General features: G+C 34.0%; 1 protein-coding gene across 2 annotated transcripts in view; it reads right to left on the bottom strand.

The window, feature by feature from the left end:
- The window catches only part of Sec24AB (Protein transport protein Sec24AB), a 298,277-nt gene that overhangs the window by 205,350 nt on the left and 74,059 nt on the right, over nt 1-18,868 (bottom strand). Inside the window, exon 4 of one of the 2 annotated variants that reach the window (XM_090378020.1) lies at nt 8,656-8,748. The exons of the other annotated variant lie outside the window; for it this stretch is intronic. Coding sequence (XP_090234146.1) covers nt 8,656-8,748 — 93 coding nt within the window. The remainder of the gene's footprint in view (nt 1-8,655; nt 8,749-18,868) is intronic. 2 annotated transcript variants of the gene reach the window in all.

An 18,868-nucleotide genomic window follows, 5' to 3' on the forward strand; every position in this document is an offset into this window, starting at 1 on the left:
AGCTCTGAAAGACTAATGTGACACTTTGTCTTTGATAAGACTGGAAATCCTCGTGCACACATCTTGCTTTTTTCTTTGTCAATTCTGAACTGCTACCTATTTAAACATACTGACAATGTAAAATCTGAAAAATTGTTTTGGACAATCTCTTGAGAGAGAAAATTTATTAACAATCCTCAGTAAGCTCTCTTCTGCAATTATAAGCTAGTACTACAATGCTTTATCACTAAGATCTGTTCTGGCTATAAAACAAGCACTAAATAATATACACCTTTAAACATTCCTCTGAAATAAACCTAATCAGTGGTTATTTATGTGATGGCTTCTGCATCGAGAATTCAACTTTCTTCCCCCCCAAGCACGCATACACAGAGGGACTATTTAAACAATTCAGAAGAAAATCAAAGCTAATTAATTAGCTTTCAAATGGTGCAACTGGCAATATTAAAGTATTTTTAATGATTTGGCACAAATGGCAAACAATGCAGCTGGAAGTACACAAATCCTCATCCAATATGAATACCTTTTGTATAAACTGGAATAATAATGTCCCATGGACAAAAATGTAATGTGATAAAAAGAAAGCTGGCTAAATAAAAGAAGAGTGGTTATAAATGGCTACTGCTCTAAATGGATTGGAGTCAATACAAGTGGAATTCTACAGGATTCAGGCACCCTTGTTATTTCTGATATTTGCTAACAATATTGACAAAGGTATAACAGGTTTGACAAAGTTTGTTGATAATACAAAAGGTAAATTACTCTTCAATGATATAAACCAAGGTCTACTGCTTCGACAAGACCTATTCTATATTCTAGCATGTAAGCAGACTACACAAGTTAAATCTCCACTTTTTTTAGCACTAAAATTTGTGCTTAATCATATATTCAATGTACAAGTCAACTTTTTTTTTTTTTTTTTCAGCCATCTTTTGCATCTCACATAGTGGCATATTATAAAATCTGCATTAAGAAACTGTTTACTTTTTATATTATTTCTATCATTTCTTTTAAAAGTTTACATTGTAACATTTTATTACTACAAATAAATTGTAAAGAAAACAGCAAATCTTACAAAGAAAGTCACAAAACCAAAATCTACATGTGGAGATGAAAAATTTACATTGTTCTTAATGATGCTACTATACATGTACATTTCAGCGTACACATATAGCAGCACCGTTTAATTACATAACCGAGACGCGTCTTGCTGCTCATTTACTGTGCTGCACACTGTTTGTTTTTTTTTTTTTTTGTAAATAATGCCTCAATATAGACGTGCAGTTAATATAAAAAAGAGCCAATCCCAAAAGTTTACTTCATGAGAATTTCAAAAGTAAACTAGAAAACAAAGTGCCAACAAATTCCACATGCTACTTTTGTTTGATAAAGATGAATACATTCTAGGGTTTCAAAAGGTTAGCAACAGTTGCATAAACACAGTTCCACATATAAAGCAATGTGGAATGAAAAAAATTTTAATGTAATATAGGAAAACAGTATAAACTTGAAAATAAAACTTGAGCTATGGAAATTACATCTACATGCACAAAGATTAAAAAAATTCCCAATACATTCTTAATTTAACACACACATTTATAGGGATGGAATACACTTGAATAGAAAGGGTGCAAAAATATTTGCTGATGCTACTGAAGCAGTAATAGGTGGGTCATAAACCTGCTAGTTTGAGAAGATACACACACTTAATTGTTTAACTACAGCTGCCGGCAGAGGTGAAAGTGATTCTTGCATTGCTACTATTAGTACAAGCAGCAGCAGCCTGGAAAGCAAGGTGTCTGGGATTTTAGGCCCTGCTTTGGGTCATCATGGAACAAATGAATATATGGCTGTGTTAGGGTAATTAAGAGTAAGAACATGTGCATGTATACTAATGCTTGGAGCATTGTAAATAAATTTGTTGAATTTAAAGTACTGATTAAATCATCAAATGCAGACATTTGGAATAGCATAGAAGCAGAGAATAACAGCAGAGATATGGTGTTATTCAGACATAAGTGATGCTCAATTTGAATGTGAGGAGTACAATATACAGAAAAGGCAAGCACTCATTTCATCAATAACTTAAATTCTTCTCATAAGTTCTAATTTGAAATTGGTACATTCCTTACACCAGTTGCAAAGAAAAGAATCATCAGATGAGCTAGGACTGTCTACTAGACTAGCCCTGAAATACATGCCACAGGTTATACAGACGACAAAGTCACAACTCACACCAGAATCTGCAAGGCTCCAGCAATTCCACAGAACATTTCTGTTCTCCATTCAAGTGTGTTCTTCAACAATTCTGTGACCACTCTTTCACATATGTGGAGTTTGAGGAGGTATCAACAATCTCGGAAACCCATTGGGGGTGGCACATAAGACATGCAGAAACGAGTGTATTATGGTGCAAACAGGCTCATGCCTAATGTTTACTTCATTTCCTACAAAATTTATAGTCCAACAAATTTATAGTTTTAGGTCTGTCTTCGAGGACTAGCTGCTCCACTTCAGTCACAATGGCAAGGTCCTTGTCTGAGATGGATCTTCCTTCTCTTGGGTCATTGTGCACACTGCTTTTCTCACACCTGAACTGTCTTTTACAATTTTTCAAAGAGTCATATGATAGGCAATCCTCCCATATATAGCTTTCATCTCCTCATAGATTTGTTTTGCTTTGCAAATGAAGAAATTTTAAAACAGATCAGACCTCACCCTTCTCCAGCATACCACCTCTTGCCATATTCATGGCTCTGGTTCAGTAACTGATGGATCTAGAAAAATAAAATCAATATACATTAACTTATGAGATTTAGTTGCATATTTACACATAGCATCAAATCCCTAACTCAAACACTTCTAGGCGAGGATAAATATTGACTGCCCTTTGTATCTCCCAGCTAGATTTGAAGTATTTAGGGAAGTGATCACATTTAGAATTTGCAGCTGATCCAACTGAAAAGACAAACTGTTTAAGACCATTATAGCCAGCTTTACAAAACCAAAATCCTTTCCCTTTACCCTTGACAATAGTTATATCTTCAAGTAAATCTCACATCAATATACAGTGGATTCCAGTTATTTGGGCCATCAGTTAATCGGGGCAGCCATTTATTGGGGGCAAATCTTAAAAAACAGAATCCAATCGAGAAAATAGCCAGGGTTTACTTCACTTAATTGGGACAACATGCCGTTTAATCGGGGTAGGAGACCGCAGCACTGGAGATTACCCTACGATTTTCTCTGACCGAACCACGTGATACGGTCGGATTTGTGGAGGTCACAAGCATAAAACAATTAGCAGTCACCTGTTTATTGAGCTTTTCTGTTAGTGCAATCTATCATGAACAAATAGTAAACTTGATCTTATTGAATTTGCGATAATACTGACAGTTGGAATTCTGTGGGTTATTGTGCTGAAATGTGTTTACACTTCCATGGAATCTTCAATCATATAAAAAAATTAATTTTCAGAATCTTCTCTTCATTCCTATTTTTAAAGCTTCGTAACTCGTTACTCACACCGTTCTCACTTGCACATATCGTGTTACTTGCAATTTGTGTGTGCCATGTTCTTTGTTATTAATTGCTTATCTTTTTGCTGTTTTAAATTTTAACCCCCACCCACAAATGTCAGTGAACAGAAATATCAACTAGTTAGTATGTACATATTTCAGTACGTATTAATTATTCCGATTATCATGTATATTCTTCCGATTTTCACGTATCATTTAATTTTTTTAATTGGTAAGGTAATAAAAGGTAAATTTGCGCTTAATATATTTTTACTTTTATAGCCTGTGGATAAATTTCCTCCTATTTTTGCTAAAATTAGAATTGCCGTTTAAGAGAATTAAAATTCAATTCACAAACGTGATTCACAATGATGGCGCTTACTACAACATCGTATAGTGAACAGTACTTTTCTATGGTGAGTCTGTCATAACGTGATTTGATTGTACAGTGAATAAAATGTAAAGTGGGGATCCATTGTATTTTTAACTATTTACGTGAAACTTCGGATAATTGGGGCAGCCGCTTAATCGGGCCAAAATGCACTAGTCCCGATGTGTCCCACATAACTGGAATCGACTGTATTATGATCACTGCTGCCTAATGATTCCTTTATATAGATTCTTAATACATGAAGAGTCACTGCTGATAATCAAATGAAGAGTAATTACTTTCTTACTGCCTCTTTAATGTGCTGTTTCAGTAAATAGTCATCCAATAAATCCAGAAAGGCTCTGTTACACAGTATGAGTGACCAGCCCACAAATTCCAGTCAATATCTGAAAACTAAAATCCCCCCTTATTAGACATGATTTACTGACCAACTCTTTTTGTCTCTATAGTTGTTCATTATACTCATCACAGTCACATGGCCTATAACAGACTCCTACTATAATTTTTCCTTTCCCAGTTCTTATGCCACCCACTTCAACTGGTGCACTGACTTAGATTCTATATGTTTTTTAACCAAGAGTATAATTCCTTTCCCCCTCCCTCCTGCCCTGTCTGACCTTTCTGTACACATTATACTCACCATATTCCAATCTGCATCTGCTATGTCCAAGAGTCACCATGTTTCCAATATCCCCAGTGTCTGCATTTGAGACTTAGCCACTACTTCAAATTCTTCAAATTTATTTATTATTCTCCTAGCATTAGTGTAAAAGCATTTATATGTTTGACTATTTTTGCTCTTAGTAACTCAGTAAGCTGAGAAAAGTGCTCCCCCATGATCCTTGCACAATCTCTCCAGGCTGAATTGCTTAGCAAGGCTCTCATCATGTATTTCCTCCTATTGTGTCTGGGCAGAATTGTTAACACTTCCAAATTTAACCCTAAGTGATGACTTTTTCTCAACATAATTCTATATCTGATCAAGTAAATCCTACAACCTTTTATTCTTAACATCATTTGTACTAAATGATGTTAAGACTTAACATGTACAACATAACATGTAACTAATACTGTACAACAAGTACAGTATTAGTACAGTACAGTATTAGTACCTTTTGTGTCCTTAAAAAGATGGTAGTTGCTCTGTTGATTTCTACTTCTAGCAGACATACCCTAGTCTTATTCCACCTAGCTTTTTACACAATATATTTCCCATTCACCTGACAATAGAATCACTGATAAGTACATGGGCAAATATTTACTCCAAATTTATATGCCTATAGTGTTGCAATTTCCTGACTGAAAAACATTTTCATAATTACTTCAAAAAAAAATTTCTTTCATAATGTATTTGACTATGATATTGATTTTTACACTTCAACATTTAAAATTTAAAACATAATGCAGCTAGAAAATTTTCCATATTATACATTGTTTAATTAATTATTGATCATGATCAATAATTCTATAATGCAATGCAAACATAAAATATCAATATATACAAATGATTGCAAGACACATTCAAACCAATACATAGAATCTAAGAATGCACCCACATGAATATTTCTCAATCTTTTTTCCTGGTCAATAATACTGTAAGCTCTGAAAAAGTAAAATACGTTCAAAATGACACTTTTTATCATTTTGAACCTTTCTTTGTTTAATAACAGTTTTTAAAATATTTTATTAAAAAATCCTATCATACATTTAGATGCATAATTGCATTCAAAAGTTTTTATTTCTGGTCAAATATACACGAACTATGGCAATATTATTTTCACATCTTTTGTTAATTAAAGAAACAACATTCTATCCGAAAGAAAGTAATTTCACTGAATAAAATTATAGTATTTCCTTTTAGATACAAGTAATTTCAGAAGGTTTTTTACAATGAAAGCTCAAGACATGCAGAAAGCCAGAATTCCCAAGACTGGATCAAAAATTTGATAATACCATACCTTAAACTAATTAAGCAATAGTAATAGTGGCATGTGATGCAATAAAGTAAGTGTATGAGCTTATGTACCATCAGGCAAAAAAATAAATAAATAAAAATAAATTCACACAACCATTTCCTCTAAACGTTTCTCCAGTTCCTCCTTGAATTTATTTAGGCTATCAACTTCCACAACGACAGATGGAAGTTTGTTCCAGCAATTAACCACCCACTGGCTAAAGGCAAATTTCTGCACATCTATTCTACAACTATCTTTTCCTCAATTTGAATTTATGCCTCCTTAGGTTCGTAAATCTGAGCAAGTGGAAGAATCCCATCAGAGAATTCAGCATGCTCAACTCATTCAAGGCCTTATACACCTCAATCAGATCACATCGCTAGTCTCCGGCAGCTGCAATTTGAAGAACTTAAGCCTCTTTGGTAAGAGGATCCCTTCGTTCCCCTCACCAATCTTGTTGCCCTTCTCTATACATGCTCAAGCAAATCTACATCCTTCCTAAAATGAGTCCGCCAGTCCTGTATGCAGTACTCAAGGCGTGGCCTGACCATTGCCTTATAGAAATGGATAATCACCTCCTTTTCCCTACTAGCAAAATTCCTGTATATCGCTGACGATACCCCATGACCTGCTGTGGCAGCCTGTCTGCACTGCACAGAAAATTTCATATCTGACTGCACAATTACTCCCAGGTCTTTTTCATTTTCGACTGTGTGATACTACACCTAAGTGTAGTATCACACAGTCCATGCTAATGTTTCACTAATGTCTAACCATGCCCTGGTTAGACATTAGTGAAACAATAGAAAAAAATGTTTGCTTAGTCATCAATTCCATTGATGACTGGAAAAAACATGAAAAACAATCCTTCCACCAAAAAAAAAAAAAAAAAAAATATCATTACTGATTAAGCCACAGAGGTCATTCAAAAAAAAAAAAAAAGCACTAATGGATTAAGAATGTGAGAATGAAATTCAAATAATACTATAACCTCCTCTTTATAAGTTAGAAAGTAATTAGTTTTTTTTGGACTAATGCTAGCGACCAATACAATATTAATTAGGTAAAAAGTCATTTGGCTCTCCCTATCCATTCATAGCCAAAGCACCAACAATTGGAAAACATTTTCAGATTACATGAGAAACCAGCTATGGTGAAAGCTTCCTTTCTTGGACAATATTACCCAATCATACCTACAGAAACTTAAGGTGTACATATCAAATAGCCCAATGATCCAAATTTGGTGCAATGAATTTTAAAGAATATTCTATACCATTGTTTAAAATGTGAAACTAGTCCAACTCAAGTTTGGACGAGTTTGCTCAAAGTATAACTTGTAGTATAATCAAAGCTCTGAACGTTAGCTAATTTTTGCTATATACAAACAGTTTCTCATTTATATCATTCCTAATTACTTTGCCTGCTCACTGATGAATTTAAAAGCCGTTTCAGTTCAACATAACATTTTAAATATAAAAACTTTCACTTCACTCCCTTTGTCAAGAAGTATTATAAGGAATAAAATCTGAATAAAAAGGCCTTGCTTGTATTTAACAGCCTCCAACCATCCTGTTAACACTAAAGACCTATATAACAACATACAAGTTTTTTTAATTCTACCAGATATGACCGCTTTGTTGCAACTGACGGATTAAGGGATGATAGAAACATTCAAAGTATATCATTCCCATTGGACCAAGGACACTAAGACGGATGGCAAGGACCAGCCACCAACTTGTGAGTTCTGAAGCACATACAATATTAAGGTCCACATACATCTTGAGATGTATGTGTATGTATGTATGTTACATCTCAAGATGTATCTCACATACATCTGGGGATGTACAACAAAACAGAAGGAACTGGAAAGTTGCTGGAGAGGCCTTTATCCTGCAGTGGATTGAAAATGGCTGATCATGATGACATCTTGAGAGAAAGTCACTCAAGCTATAATGAATGGTGTGTGGATGAATACAGCTAGAGTGCATTTATGGTGTTCAGGGACTTGCCAGTGTTACCAAAAAAATCAGTTACAGGTTCTAGATGTGGCAAATGAGATTGCTTCAACAAAGTGGAGACAATGGAATCAGATAATGCTAAGCTGACCAACCAATGAGAATCTGGATGAGTTGGAACAAAAAAGGGTAAAATGCTGGATGAAGAGGAGATGCAGCCAGTGCTGCAAGTAAAATAGTTCACAAAAAAAAAAAAAAAAAAAAAGAATATCAGTGCCTTCAGTTTGTAGTAATAGTAATGGAGACGTGATGCAAGAAAGCAAGTGAAAAAATTACACAAGTATGGAATGAAGCAGCAAGTTCAGTTGAGAAATAAGTAATCTTTCTTTTGTATTGCTATGATGAATTGTATCAAGAGAAGATGCAAAATTCTGTTCAAAATTTTACCTTGGCTTGTAAAAAAGGAAGTTTCTAGAAAAAAAAAAAGACTCACTTTCTGAAAAAATTATAATATCTAGTAATATATCAAGAAACTGAAGGAAAACAAAGGAAAGCAAATAAAACAGCTTGGCAATGAAGAATGGGGGAAAGGGTCCAGTTATGTATTAAGAGCTACTCACTGAAAAAATAAAAATTTAAACGTTATCAAGAATAATGCACAATATTGCACCCACATTTCATTGCAACTATGGAACTTAATGTGCTATTTCCAAAAAATAATATTGGACCGCTGTAATGCTTCATTAATTTTAAAATGCAGATATACTTAATTTTAAATAAAGCAGTGCAGGATTTTCTCCTAACTGATAAGAAAATACTACTAGTTTGATACCTACTAGGTTTGTTAGAGGGGAACTGCCCTTCCATGAAGTCATAACGCTGTGTTGGGATAGGCGAGGGATTCCGTGAAGAACGAGCAGAAGGGGGCTCTGCATAATGAAAAAATAAAAAGCATGCATTGCACACAAAAAATAACAAGTAGAAAATCAGATGCAGAACCATACTCAATGTTAAAAATTGTCCTATTTAAAGAATTAGTAATATATTTCTTACAAGGATACTAATGGCTGGAAAAAACAAGATTCAAAAGAAAAGTTAAATGGGCAAAAGTGGAATGATGGCTAAGTTCGTCAATAATAAAATCATGCATTTACAAACCATGCAGTTATATATATTTTTTAATTTACCAGGATACTTATGTTAGTATCAGGGAAAATAAACTGAGTGATGAATTAATAATTACATTTAAAGAACTTGCAACTATCATTATTTAGAAAAAATAAAACATTTATTATTACATATGCAGAGGGAGACATATCACTTTATTTGCTGGCCAATTTATTGATTGATAGCAGTGTTCTTTAAGCCTCTTTGAACTGGAGGGTAACAAGTTCATACTGTTTTCTCCACTATGTGATGGTCAATGAATTAAGTCCAGAGTCAACTTACAAAGATCACATAAATAATCATTTTAACGAAAAACTATTTATTTATAAAGTCCCTTGTTTATTTGAAAGGTGAAAGAAATTCAATTCTTATTTTGCCATGAATAAATAACTGAAAGAGCACTATTTTTCTTTAAAATTTCAACTCTTATGTAATATTATTTTAAATATTAGTTTTATCTAAACCACAGTGATTAGCTGTTAGTCTAAAATATTATTATAGACTAACAGCTAATCATCTGTGTTGTTAATTTGCCTCCCCTTGACTCAATTACAATTCCTATTTTTAAAAATGAAATATAAATTTTATATTGCATTTTTAAATAAGAAATACAATATAAATTTTAACTAAATTTATATTGTATTTCTTGTAAGTATTGATGACAAGTGACTAACTGTATTAACGTATATTCAAATTTTTAAATGGTACTGAAAGTTAAGAATGTGATTGATGTGCAGTGACAAACAAAATTCAAAACCAAAAACTGCACCCACATTTCAAATAACAGAAAAAAATTAGATCACATTTCAATGTTACTTTTAGATTATTACAAAGCCACTTGAATACATCAGATACTCAAATTGGCCTCTACCACAAATTATATATTTTTGCACCAACCTGAGTACCATACTATATCACAAATGTCAAATTAAGCAATAATTTCCATGTGTTCTATCATTTTAGAAAAATTCAAGCATAATGCATGTGACACTGACACACACACACACACACCCCCATCCTAGAAGTTTAATGCATTTACTGCCTCTGACATAAGTGTCAAACAGTGATAATAGGAGTTCTGTAGCATTAAGCATATAATGCATTCAAAAGGCACCCAAGTGCTGTGCTGTAACATACATGGGTGGTCTTTCTTAAACAATCAATAAATGAGTACTGTAAGAGTAAAGGCATATGAAATTAACAAATTCAATATCAGCATGTTAATTAAACTCTACTATTTTCAACAATGCTTGATTTTTGTTTGTAAATTTGGTACACAGTTTTATTTGTTCTTTGCTTCTGTTAAGGTTAGTTTATATACAGGGAACAAATTTGACATTTGTTCTGTTTTACAGCTCAGCCCAAAAGTAAGCTTTCACTTTCACTACAAATTCCAAACTTTTAGTTCTGAACCATTGTTTACAATTTTCAGAATGTTCAGGAACAGCAACATTTTCTGAAAATTACAGCACATTGGATAACCTCTCTGAAATATAGGTAGCAGCAAAAGTGTTAAACACTACCTCATCTGCACAAGCAATACACAATTTACAAATCAGTATTTTTGTGGTCCTTCTGAAAAACCATTTTAAAACAATGAACATCTGCTGATGTCATCTCCATCCACAGTAACATAAACTAGTGAGTTTGCCAATTGTTTGTACATGCCTGAATCCTTGAATCGTGTCAGAAAATGGATGAGTTCTTATAGGTCTAGTCAATTAAATCTGTAAGTAGCCAATCACAGGCAGAGGAATGGGGGTTATTCTGGATTTCTCAGCTGCACAATAAGTGAACTAACACAGGAGCATATTTGTATACACAATATATGATAAAACCAAATGAATTGGTATATCATGTGAAATGGTGCACTTTGACCAAAAAAAAATCAATTTGCTAAAAAATGCAATAAATAACTATTATTTCCAATACCATTTCAAAGGGGCATATTTTAGCAGACAGTCAACTACGCCAATTTGATATATAAGTTAAGGATAATTACAAAATCAAAATAATTCAGAGTGGATGTGTTTTTGAGCTACTATATGAATTGTAAATAAACAAACTCTGGAGTGTGATATTAATATTTCCAGCTCTAAGACTTTTGTAGGGACAGCTAAGTGTTTTTCCACATCATGCAAAGGATGAAAAATGGAATCATGCAAAAAAAACTAATAACACTAAACTATTTAAGAATAAATAATAAAAAACAAACACTTGACCTAATAAAATGGTAGTCTATACTCTCTAATGGAGAGAGAGAGACTCATCAGTGAGCACAAGTTAATTTATGGGTTCTTTGAAAAAGAAATTTGGGAACAGAGCAGTGCTACAAACAACACAGACTCTGAACTTTAATTGTACTAATAAAGAAATTAAAATATGTAAATAAGACCATAGAAAGAATGAACATCACAATCCACAAATAACCTGCCATTTCGAAACAGAAAGAAGTATCATTTAAGCATAAAAGAAAATTTATAGGGATAAAAGGTAAACAGCAGCCATCATCAATCAACTGCAGAATGGAAGCTTCCTGAACAATTCATGTTGAGGGAAATAGACCATAAACTGCCATGCTAGTTCAGTGCATGTTGGCGGATCAACCATATTTAGCAGTCAGGGGCATGAACCCAGGTCTAATCAAAGAGCGTGTGCTACTGCACTCCCACTCCTGACCACTCAGCTATGGAGGCCACAAGTAGTAGAAAACATGCTGAACTAGAATCACTATCACTTTCATTATATAGATTCCCTTTACCAGCACACTGTAAATTAAGCCTTGCTTCACTGTGTGGTCACCTTATTTATCACTGTATAGGCATAACATCTGTTTACCACCTTTCAATCCTTACATGAAATAACCTTTCATTAGTAAATGGACCTGTACTTATTCATAAGCAACAGTAAAGTTCCCTTCAAATAACTAAGTCAAATCCCCTATTTCTCACTTGGCAATTACCCTCATGCTTTAAACATAATAATTACAATTTTCTACTACACAATCAATTTGAAAATCTCTTCAATCAATTCAAGAATGAAAAATCATAAGGTAAGGTAAGCAGCAGCCATTATCAATCCACAGCAGGATGGAAGCATCCTCAAAAATTCATGTTGAGGGAATTACTGTCATCAGTTTTAATCAGTTAAAATATGCAATGACACAAGTTATCTAACTAAAATACTGAATTTACTCAAGTGAGATTAGAAGTACAAGGCATTTTGTAGTATAAAATTTTGAATTTCAAAGTACAAGGAATATCACAAGAGATATTCCAAGTAAATTAAGGACTTACTAGTAGTTTTATACTTTCTATCTATCATAAAGCTGGATATATACACAAACAACAGCTTTAAGCTGTCAACTGGGTACAGCGTAAACTCATCACATATGACGGCCAACACTTTGCCAGCATCTTGTGATGCTAGTTGACAGCAAAAACTCACTTTTCTCACAGCAGTGTTTTGCACAACTACCAATGATGATTAACTACAGTGACCTACAAAACAGATAGATACCAGACCTTTAATGATAACATAAATGTGAACCAGTGTGATTATAACACATTACTTTGGCATTCGAAGTACCTGAATTATCTAGAAACACATTGAATGGAATTTCTTTCAGGAATAATCGATTTGCTTATCATATACTGAAGACTGTCTTGTGGTATATATATTCTACATTAAATAATCAAAGTTTCGCTAAGAAACTGAAAATGGCATTGGAATAGCGAGTAAAATTTAATTGCAATGACAATTGGAATTTTACTCACTACAGTACAATTTCCATGAAGCTATTTTCCAAGATATATTACAATTCACCTCCAGGATTAGTTTTATCACAGGGAATCATAGTTGATGTTACCCACAGTTCAAAACTAACTCTGTCATTTGGGACTCCAGGAATCTGCTTATCAACTCACAAAGATAAATAACTTTCTAATATTAGTGAACAGATTTTTAGCTTCATCACACATTTAAAAAATGTGTAAACAAATAATTGTGGCACATTCCAACAGTAAAGGCAAGCTAAATAACAAAAAGAATAGCCCCTCCCACCATCAAAAACTATCAATAGCATTAAACCCTTAATTTATAAAGCAACAAGTTCTCATGCTTTCACATGAATATATTCTTAGCTCAACGCAGGAACATATATACTTTCTTATGAAGCAATGTGTATACTTTATTGTAGGAAGATGTTTACCTATTTTCAATGCACTAAAATTTTATTAGTTGTACTGGCTGATGTAAATTATATCATTCCAATAAAATATTCTATTACCGTAACATGAATTTTGCTATTGCCATTCATGTAATTCTTTAGTTTTATTAACATAAAGTGAAACCGAAATATGGCATAATGAATTCAATCGCAGTTCTGCTTCCTTTCGCAGACATCTCTCACTTCAGTACTCTCATATAGGAAGACTAATCAGAATAATGGGCAAATGTCCTTTGGCTCTACAAAGGGCATGTTGCACAGGAGAAAAACCCATAATAATTCACGGGGGGGGGGGGGGGGGATTTCTCCAATCACAGATGGGGACTCATATGCAAACCTCTCCAAAGGAGTAGCAGGAAGCAATGTATAATGTAGACTAAGTTTTCTGAGAGGATTAAGTTGCAAAAAAAAAAAAAAATAATAATAAAATAACTGGAACATCAAACATTGTATTGCGAGGAGTGTGTAATGCAACTTAAATCACATTATAATATAAAACTATAATGCAACTTAATATTAGAGAAACTGCTTACATTAATTCTCCAATCACAGATAAGAGAATTAATCTACTCCTCTCACCAATACTTAACAGCATACTGACCAAATAAACTTCCTAAGATCAAGTCTATTAGTTTTAGCAGATGGCTTATGCCCCTAGATTTTGTGACCCATTTTGATGGAAAAAATTTGTCATTAATTCCCTCCTCCACCCCCCCACCCCCACACACAAGTGCTCCAACAAATATCCTCTTGTCAGACAATCTGTTTTTAGCCTCTCAAGAAGCTCAATTATAGTTGGAGGCCACATCTGAAGTCTTTCTTCAGATGTGGCCTCCAACTAGAACACACAGGATGAAGAACATAAAGGATGCAGTTTAGGATGAAATGAGCAAAGGATTTCATCCTTACAAGAATAAATTCACTAACATGACCTCAGCAAACATTAGGATCAGAAGAATTTGAAACAGTGGGAAAAGGGAATTAAAAATCATGAAGATAATTCTATTTTATATTCTATAATGTCAAACAATACAAGGTTCACAATAACAATGGAATAGAGGCATGACTGGAGAAGAAACCATTATCAAGTTGTGATCAGAAGCACATAGAAAACACTAGCATTAACTGTGCTTTGAAGGGTTGTTGGCAAGGAAAAGAACAAGAGTATTAGGTGTGTGGTTAGGACTGTCTTGTATTGTAGTAGGTAAATGAACAAGTTGGAAAGGGTCATTAGTAATAACAAAATCCTGTTGTTTAATAACACACCTTCAGTAAAGCTGTACTATAGTAAACAGAAAAAGGTGCAAGAGGTTTTTTTAATAAATATTTCTTCTTTTTTTTTATTTGATTTTTGACAATAACTTCACTAATGTTGGACAATCAAGTCAAAATAAGCCAAATTTAATATTTAACAGCATAAATATGTGCAAAGTTTTCATTTTTGTAAAATTTAAAAATTCCACAAATTCACTTAGCTCACACATGCCCGGGAAAGCTCACACATGAAAGGACTGTTGTTGAATAGCTTGTAATTCAATAAGACATTTTATATCTTCATATTTTTACACATAAATAAGGCATTTAATATTTACATATTTAGGGATTTCACTTGCTTTTCCAATAAAAATAAATAAATAAATAAAATCAATAAGCTCAGTAAATTGTGTGTCGTTTCATAAAATACAATAGTCCTATCTTACACAATTTTTGCAATTGTTAACCCTTCAGTGGTGGCACTGCCAGTTGTAACAAAGGTGGTGGTGAAGGTGATATTTATAAAACTGCAGCAGTGTGAAAATGTAATGCTGAAAGATGTAAGGTGAATTATATAAGGCAAATATAATGAATTATATAAGTTATGTTATTTTGTTATTGTTATTTGGTGTTTTTTTTAGGAGCATTAGCAACTAAGGCCATATTGCTCCATAAGTTATATGAATTATAAGTTATAAAATGAATTATAAGGTGTAAGGTGAATTATATAAGGTTAATTATATAAGTTATGGTAGGAGAAGGTGAAAAACAGAAGTACTGCAGACAGCTACAAAATTAATGATGATGGATAGTCACCTGCTAACAACAGTTATTACTTGGATGAGCTGGGAGTGTAAAATCTGACCTCTACATTAACAGCCCATCCAAAAAACAAAAAAATTATTTGATAGGTAGAAAAAGAGCTTTCCTTTCCTTTTTTACTTTTGTAATTCTTGAAACATTCTTAAGCTAGTAGTAGTGAGGTGCACCTCATGGGTGTTACTCTGAAATACCAATTGTATATTAATTCAAGTTGAAGATTAGTTCATGTTAGTTCAAGATTAATCCAGCAGTACTGTCATCCCCATTTGTAGCAAACATGGTGACCGAGCAATTAACATGTGCCCATTTTCTATTAATTTTAAGAAAGTGTTTCAGTTTTTTGCTTTTTTTTTTGTTTTTTTTTAATTCTCCTTGAACAATACCAATATTTCTCTTTTCTTAATATATTGCAATACTTATATGTAAATTTAAAGTTTAATAAAAAATATTCATTTTTAAGCCTTTTATTTTAAAAAAACAGAAAAAAGTAATTTAGCTGAAAATTACAAAAAAAAAAGTTTCTTCCACTTAAATTTAAGACTTGAGTTCTGAAAAATTTCAAACATGCACATGTGCATACATTTCTATTTATTACATATATAAATACAGTGGATTCCGGTTATTTGGGACACCAGTTAATCGGGGCAGTCGTTTATTTGGGACAAATCTTAAAAAACAGAACCCAATCGAGAAAATAGCCAGGGTTTACTTTGCTTAATTGGGACAGCGTGCAATTTAATCGGAGCAGGGGACCGCAGCACTGGAGATTACCCTACGATTGTCTCCAACCATACCACATAGTTCAGTCAGATTTCTGGAGGTCACAACCATAAAACAATTAGCAGTCACCTGTTTATTGGGCTTTTCTGTTAGTGCAATCTTTCATAAACGGATAGTAAACTCAATCTCATTGAATTTGCGATAATACCGACAGCTGGAATTCTGTGGGTTATCATAGTTCACACTTCCATGGAATCTTCAATCATATAAAAAAGTTAATTTTCAGAATCTTCTCTTCATTCCTATTTTTAAAGCTTCATAACTTGTTGCTCTGTTCTCACTTGCAATTTGTGTGTGCCGTGTTCTTTGTTATCGATTGTTTATCTTTTTACTGTTTTAAATTTTAACCCCAACCCACAAATGTAAGTGAACAGAAATGTCAACTAGTTAGTATGTACATATTATTACAGTACGTATTAATTATTCCGATTATCACGTATATTCTTCCGATTATCACATATATTCTTCCGATTATCATGTATCATATAATTTTTTTAATTAGTAAGGTAATAATGGGTAAATTTGTGCTTAATATATCTTTACTTTTATAGCCTGGGGATAATATTCCTCCTATTTTCGATAATTAGAATCGCTGTTTAATAGAATTAAAATTCAATTCACAAACGTGATCACAATGACTGGCCTTACTTCACATCTTATAGTGAACGATACTTCACTATGGTGACTCCATCATAACGCGATTTGATTGTACAGTGAACCAATTGTAAAGCGGGGGTCCATTGTATTTTTAACTTTTTTCACAAGAAACTTCAGATAATTGGGACAGCCGCTTAATCGGGCCAAAATGCACTAGTCCTGATGTGTCCCAAATAACCAGAATCGACAGTATTATTAAAAATTTAGAAACATAATATATATTCAATAATAAAAGTTACCTCCATTTTCAAGTTTATTTCAAACTTTCTTTAAAATCTGGCAAACTTCACAGCACGCAAAATTTGAAATTACATGTTGCTTACCATGCAGTAGTGGCCATCGTGAAAGAATCAGGTTTCATGTGCTTGTCTTTACTATGTGAAAACAATAATATACCTTCCAAAAACTACAAAAAAATAATATACCTTTCGCTGATGATACTGATATTTGGGTGACATCGAAGTCAAGTATACCCAATTTTGGCAAAGTCCGGAAGGTCTGTGACAGCCAAATCCTCTGCTTGCACCTTCAAGATGGTGGGATTGTTAATAATCCTGTGTATAACCTCCATGTACAAGTACACTATGGGTGACCACCCAGGTATGAACCAACGTAAGCAGAGGTCGAGGTGTGGCATCCACGCCACACATGGAGGAATGCCGCCCCTCTGTGTTACGAGGCAATACTAGGTGGTAGATGACTCATCAACCGGTGCAATACCACCACTTTGCTTATTGGAGGCTTGAACTTAACCCAGGTTAGGTTCCGATCAACCCACAACTCATCTCTTCCATCATGCAGTATGACTGATGACTATGGAGGTTATGATGAACATCATGGCAAGATCCAATCTTCTTTACATTTCGAGGGTACAACACTAAAACAGTGTTCGCAGGCCGGCCACTAGTTAGTACACGGGTCCGAACCTCTTGGTAACTCTTTAGGAGGCTTCCGGATCAGCTAGTGTATAACCTTCCTACCTGTACTCTGCCAGATACTGACTGGAGGGAGACTGAGTAGTGTGTATGCGGGGGCATTGTCGAGGCCACAATATGACAAGGATCTGGGTATCTTCTTACCATGTGTATGTCATATCCAAAAATTTCATTACTTAATACATGTCTCCCCCCCCCTCCCACACACACACTTTTTCTTACTATTGAATGCACCATGAATTGTCAAAATAATATAGTAAGCTTATCTGCAAAAAGATCTAAAACTCCCAAACACTTCCTAGTTCATTTCACAAATATACATGGTCTCAATTCAAATCTCAACGATGTCCATTTCCACTTGCAGTCTGCCAAACCCCATTTACTTTTTCTGACAGAATCTCAGTTATCGGTTAATTCAACTAGTGCTCATCTCAATTGCTCGAATTATTCATTGTATGGTTCCTTTCGTCTCAAAGGTGGTACTTGTGCATATGTCCGTTCCGATATAATCACTTGGAGCTCTTTAACGTCCTCTCTTTGCAACTTGACTTTCTCCAGTCCAACTTTCCTAACAGTGAGGTAATTTTCCTTAGTGATTTTAATGTTCACAACTCCAGCTGGCTTCTGTTTTCTAGTCACACCGACCCAGCTGGTTGAGATGAGGCTGTTGCAATTTCTAATGACCTTGCACAGATTGTTCATTTGTCAACAAGAATACCAGACAATCCTAACCACACAGCCAACACGCTTTATCTTTTTCTCACAAACCCTTCTGTTACACTGTCGAAGTCAGTAGTCCCTTAGGTACTTCAGATCACAACTTGGTGATTGTCTCTTCTCCAATGGAGCCTTTATCTCATGGCTATTCCCAACCTCTTATTGTTTAGCATTACAAGAATGCAAAATGGGATGACCTGAGAGATTTCTTCTTTTCCTTGGTCGGATTACTGTTTCAAAACTTCTGATGTCAAAGTCTGCTCAGATCATGTCAGTGAAATTATTCTTGTAGGAATGGAATCCTTTATTCCACACTCCACTAAAATATCTCATCCTTTATCTAAACCTTGGTTTTCCAATAAATGTGCTAAGGCTGTTCAAGAGAAGAATGTTGCATATCGTAATTGGCTTGTTTCCAATTATTCAGTTTCATTTTCTGCCTACACCAAAGCTCGCAACAATTGTAAAGCAGTCGTTAATCAGTTCGAA

This window comes from Mastigoproctus giganteus, chromosome 7 (genome assembly GCF_048544385.1).
Source record: "Mastigoproctus giganteus isolate SK-2022 chromosome 7, ASM4854438v1, whole genome shotgun sequence".
Classification (NCBI taxonomy): domain Eukaryota; kingdom Metazoa; phylum Arthropoda; class Arachnida; order Uropygi; family Thelyphonidae; genus Mastigoproctus; species Mastigoproctus giganteus.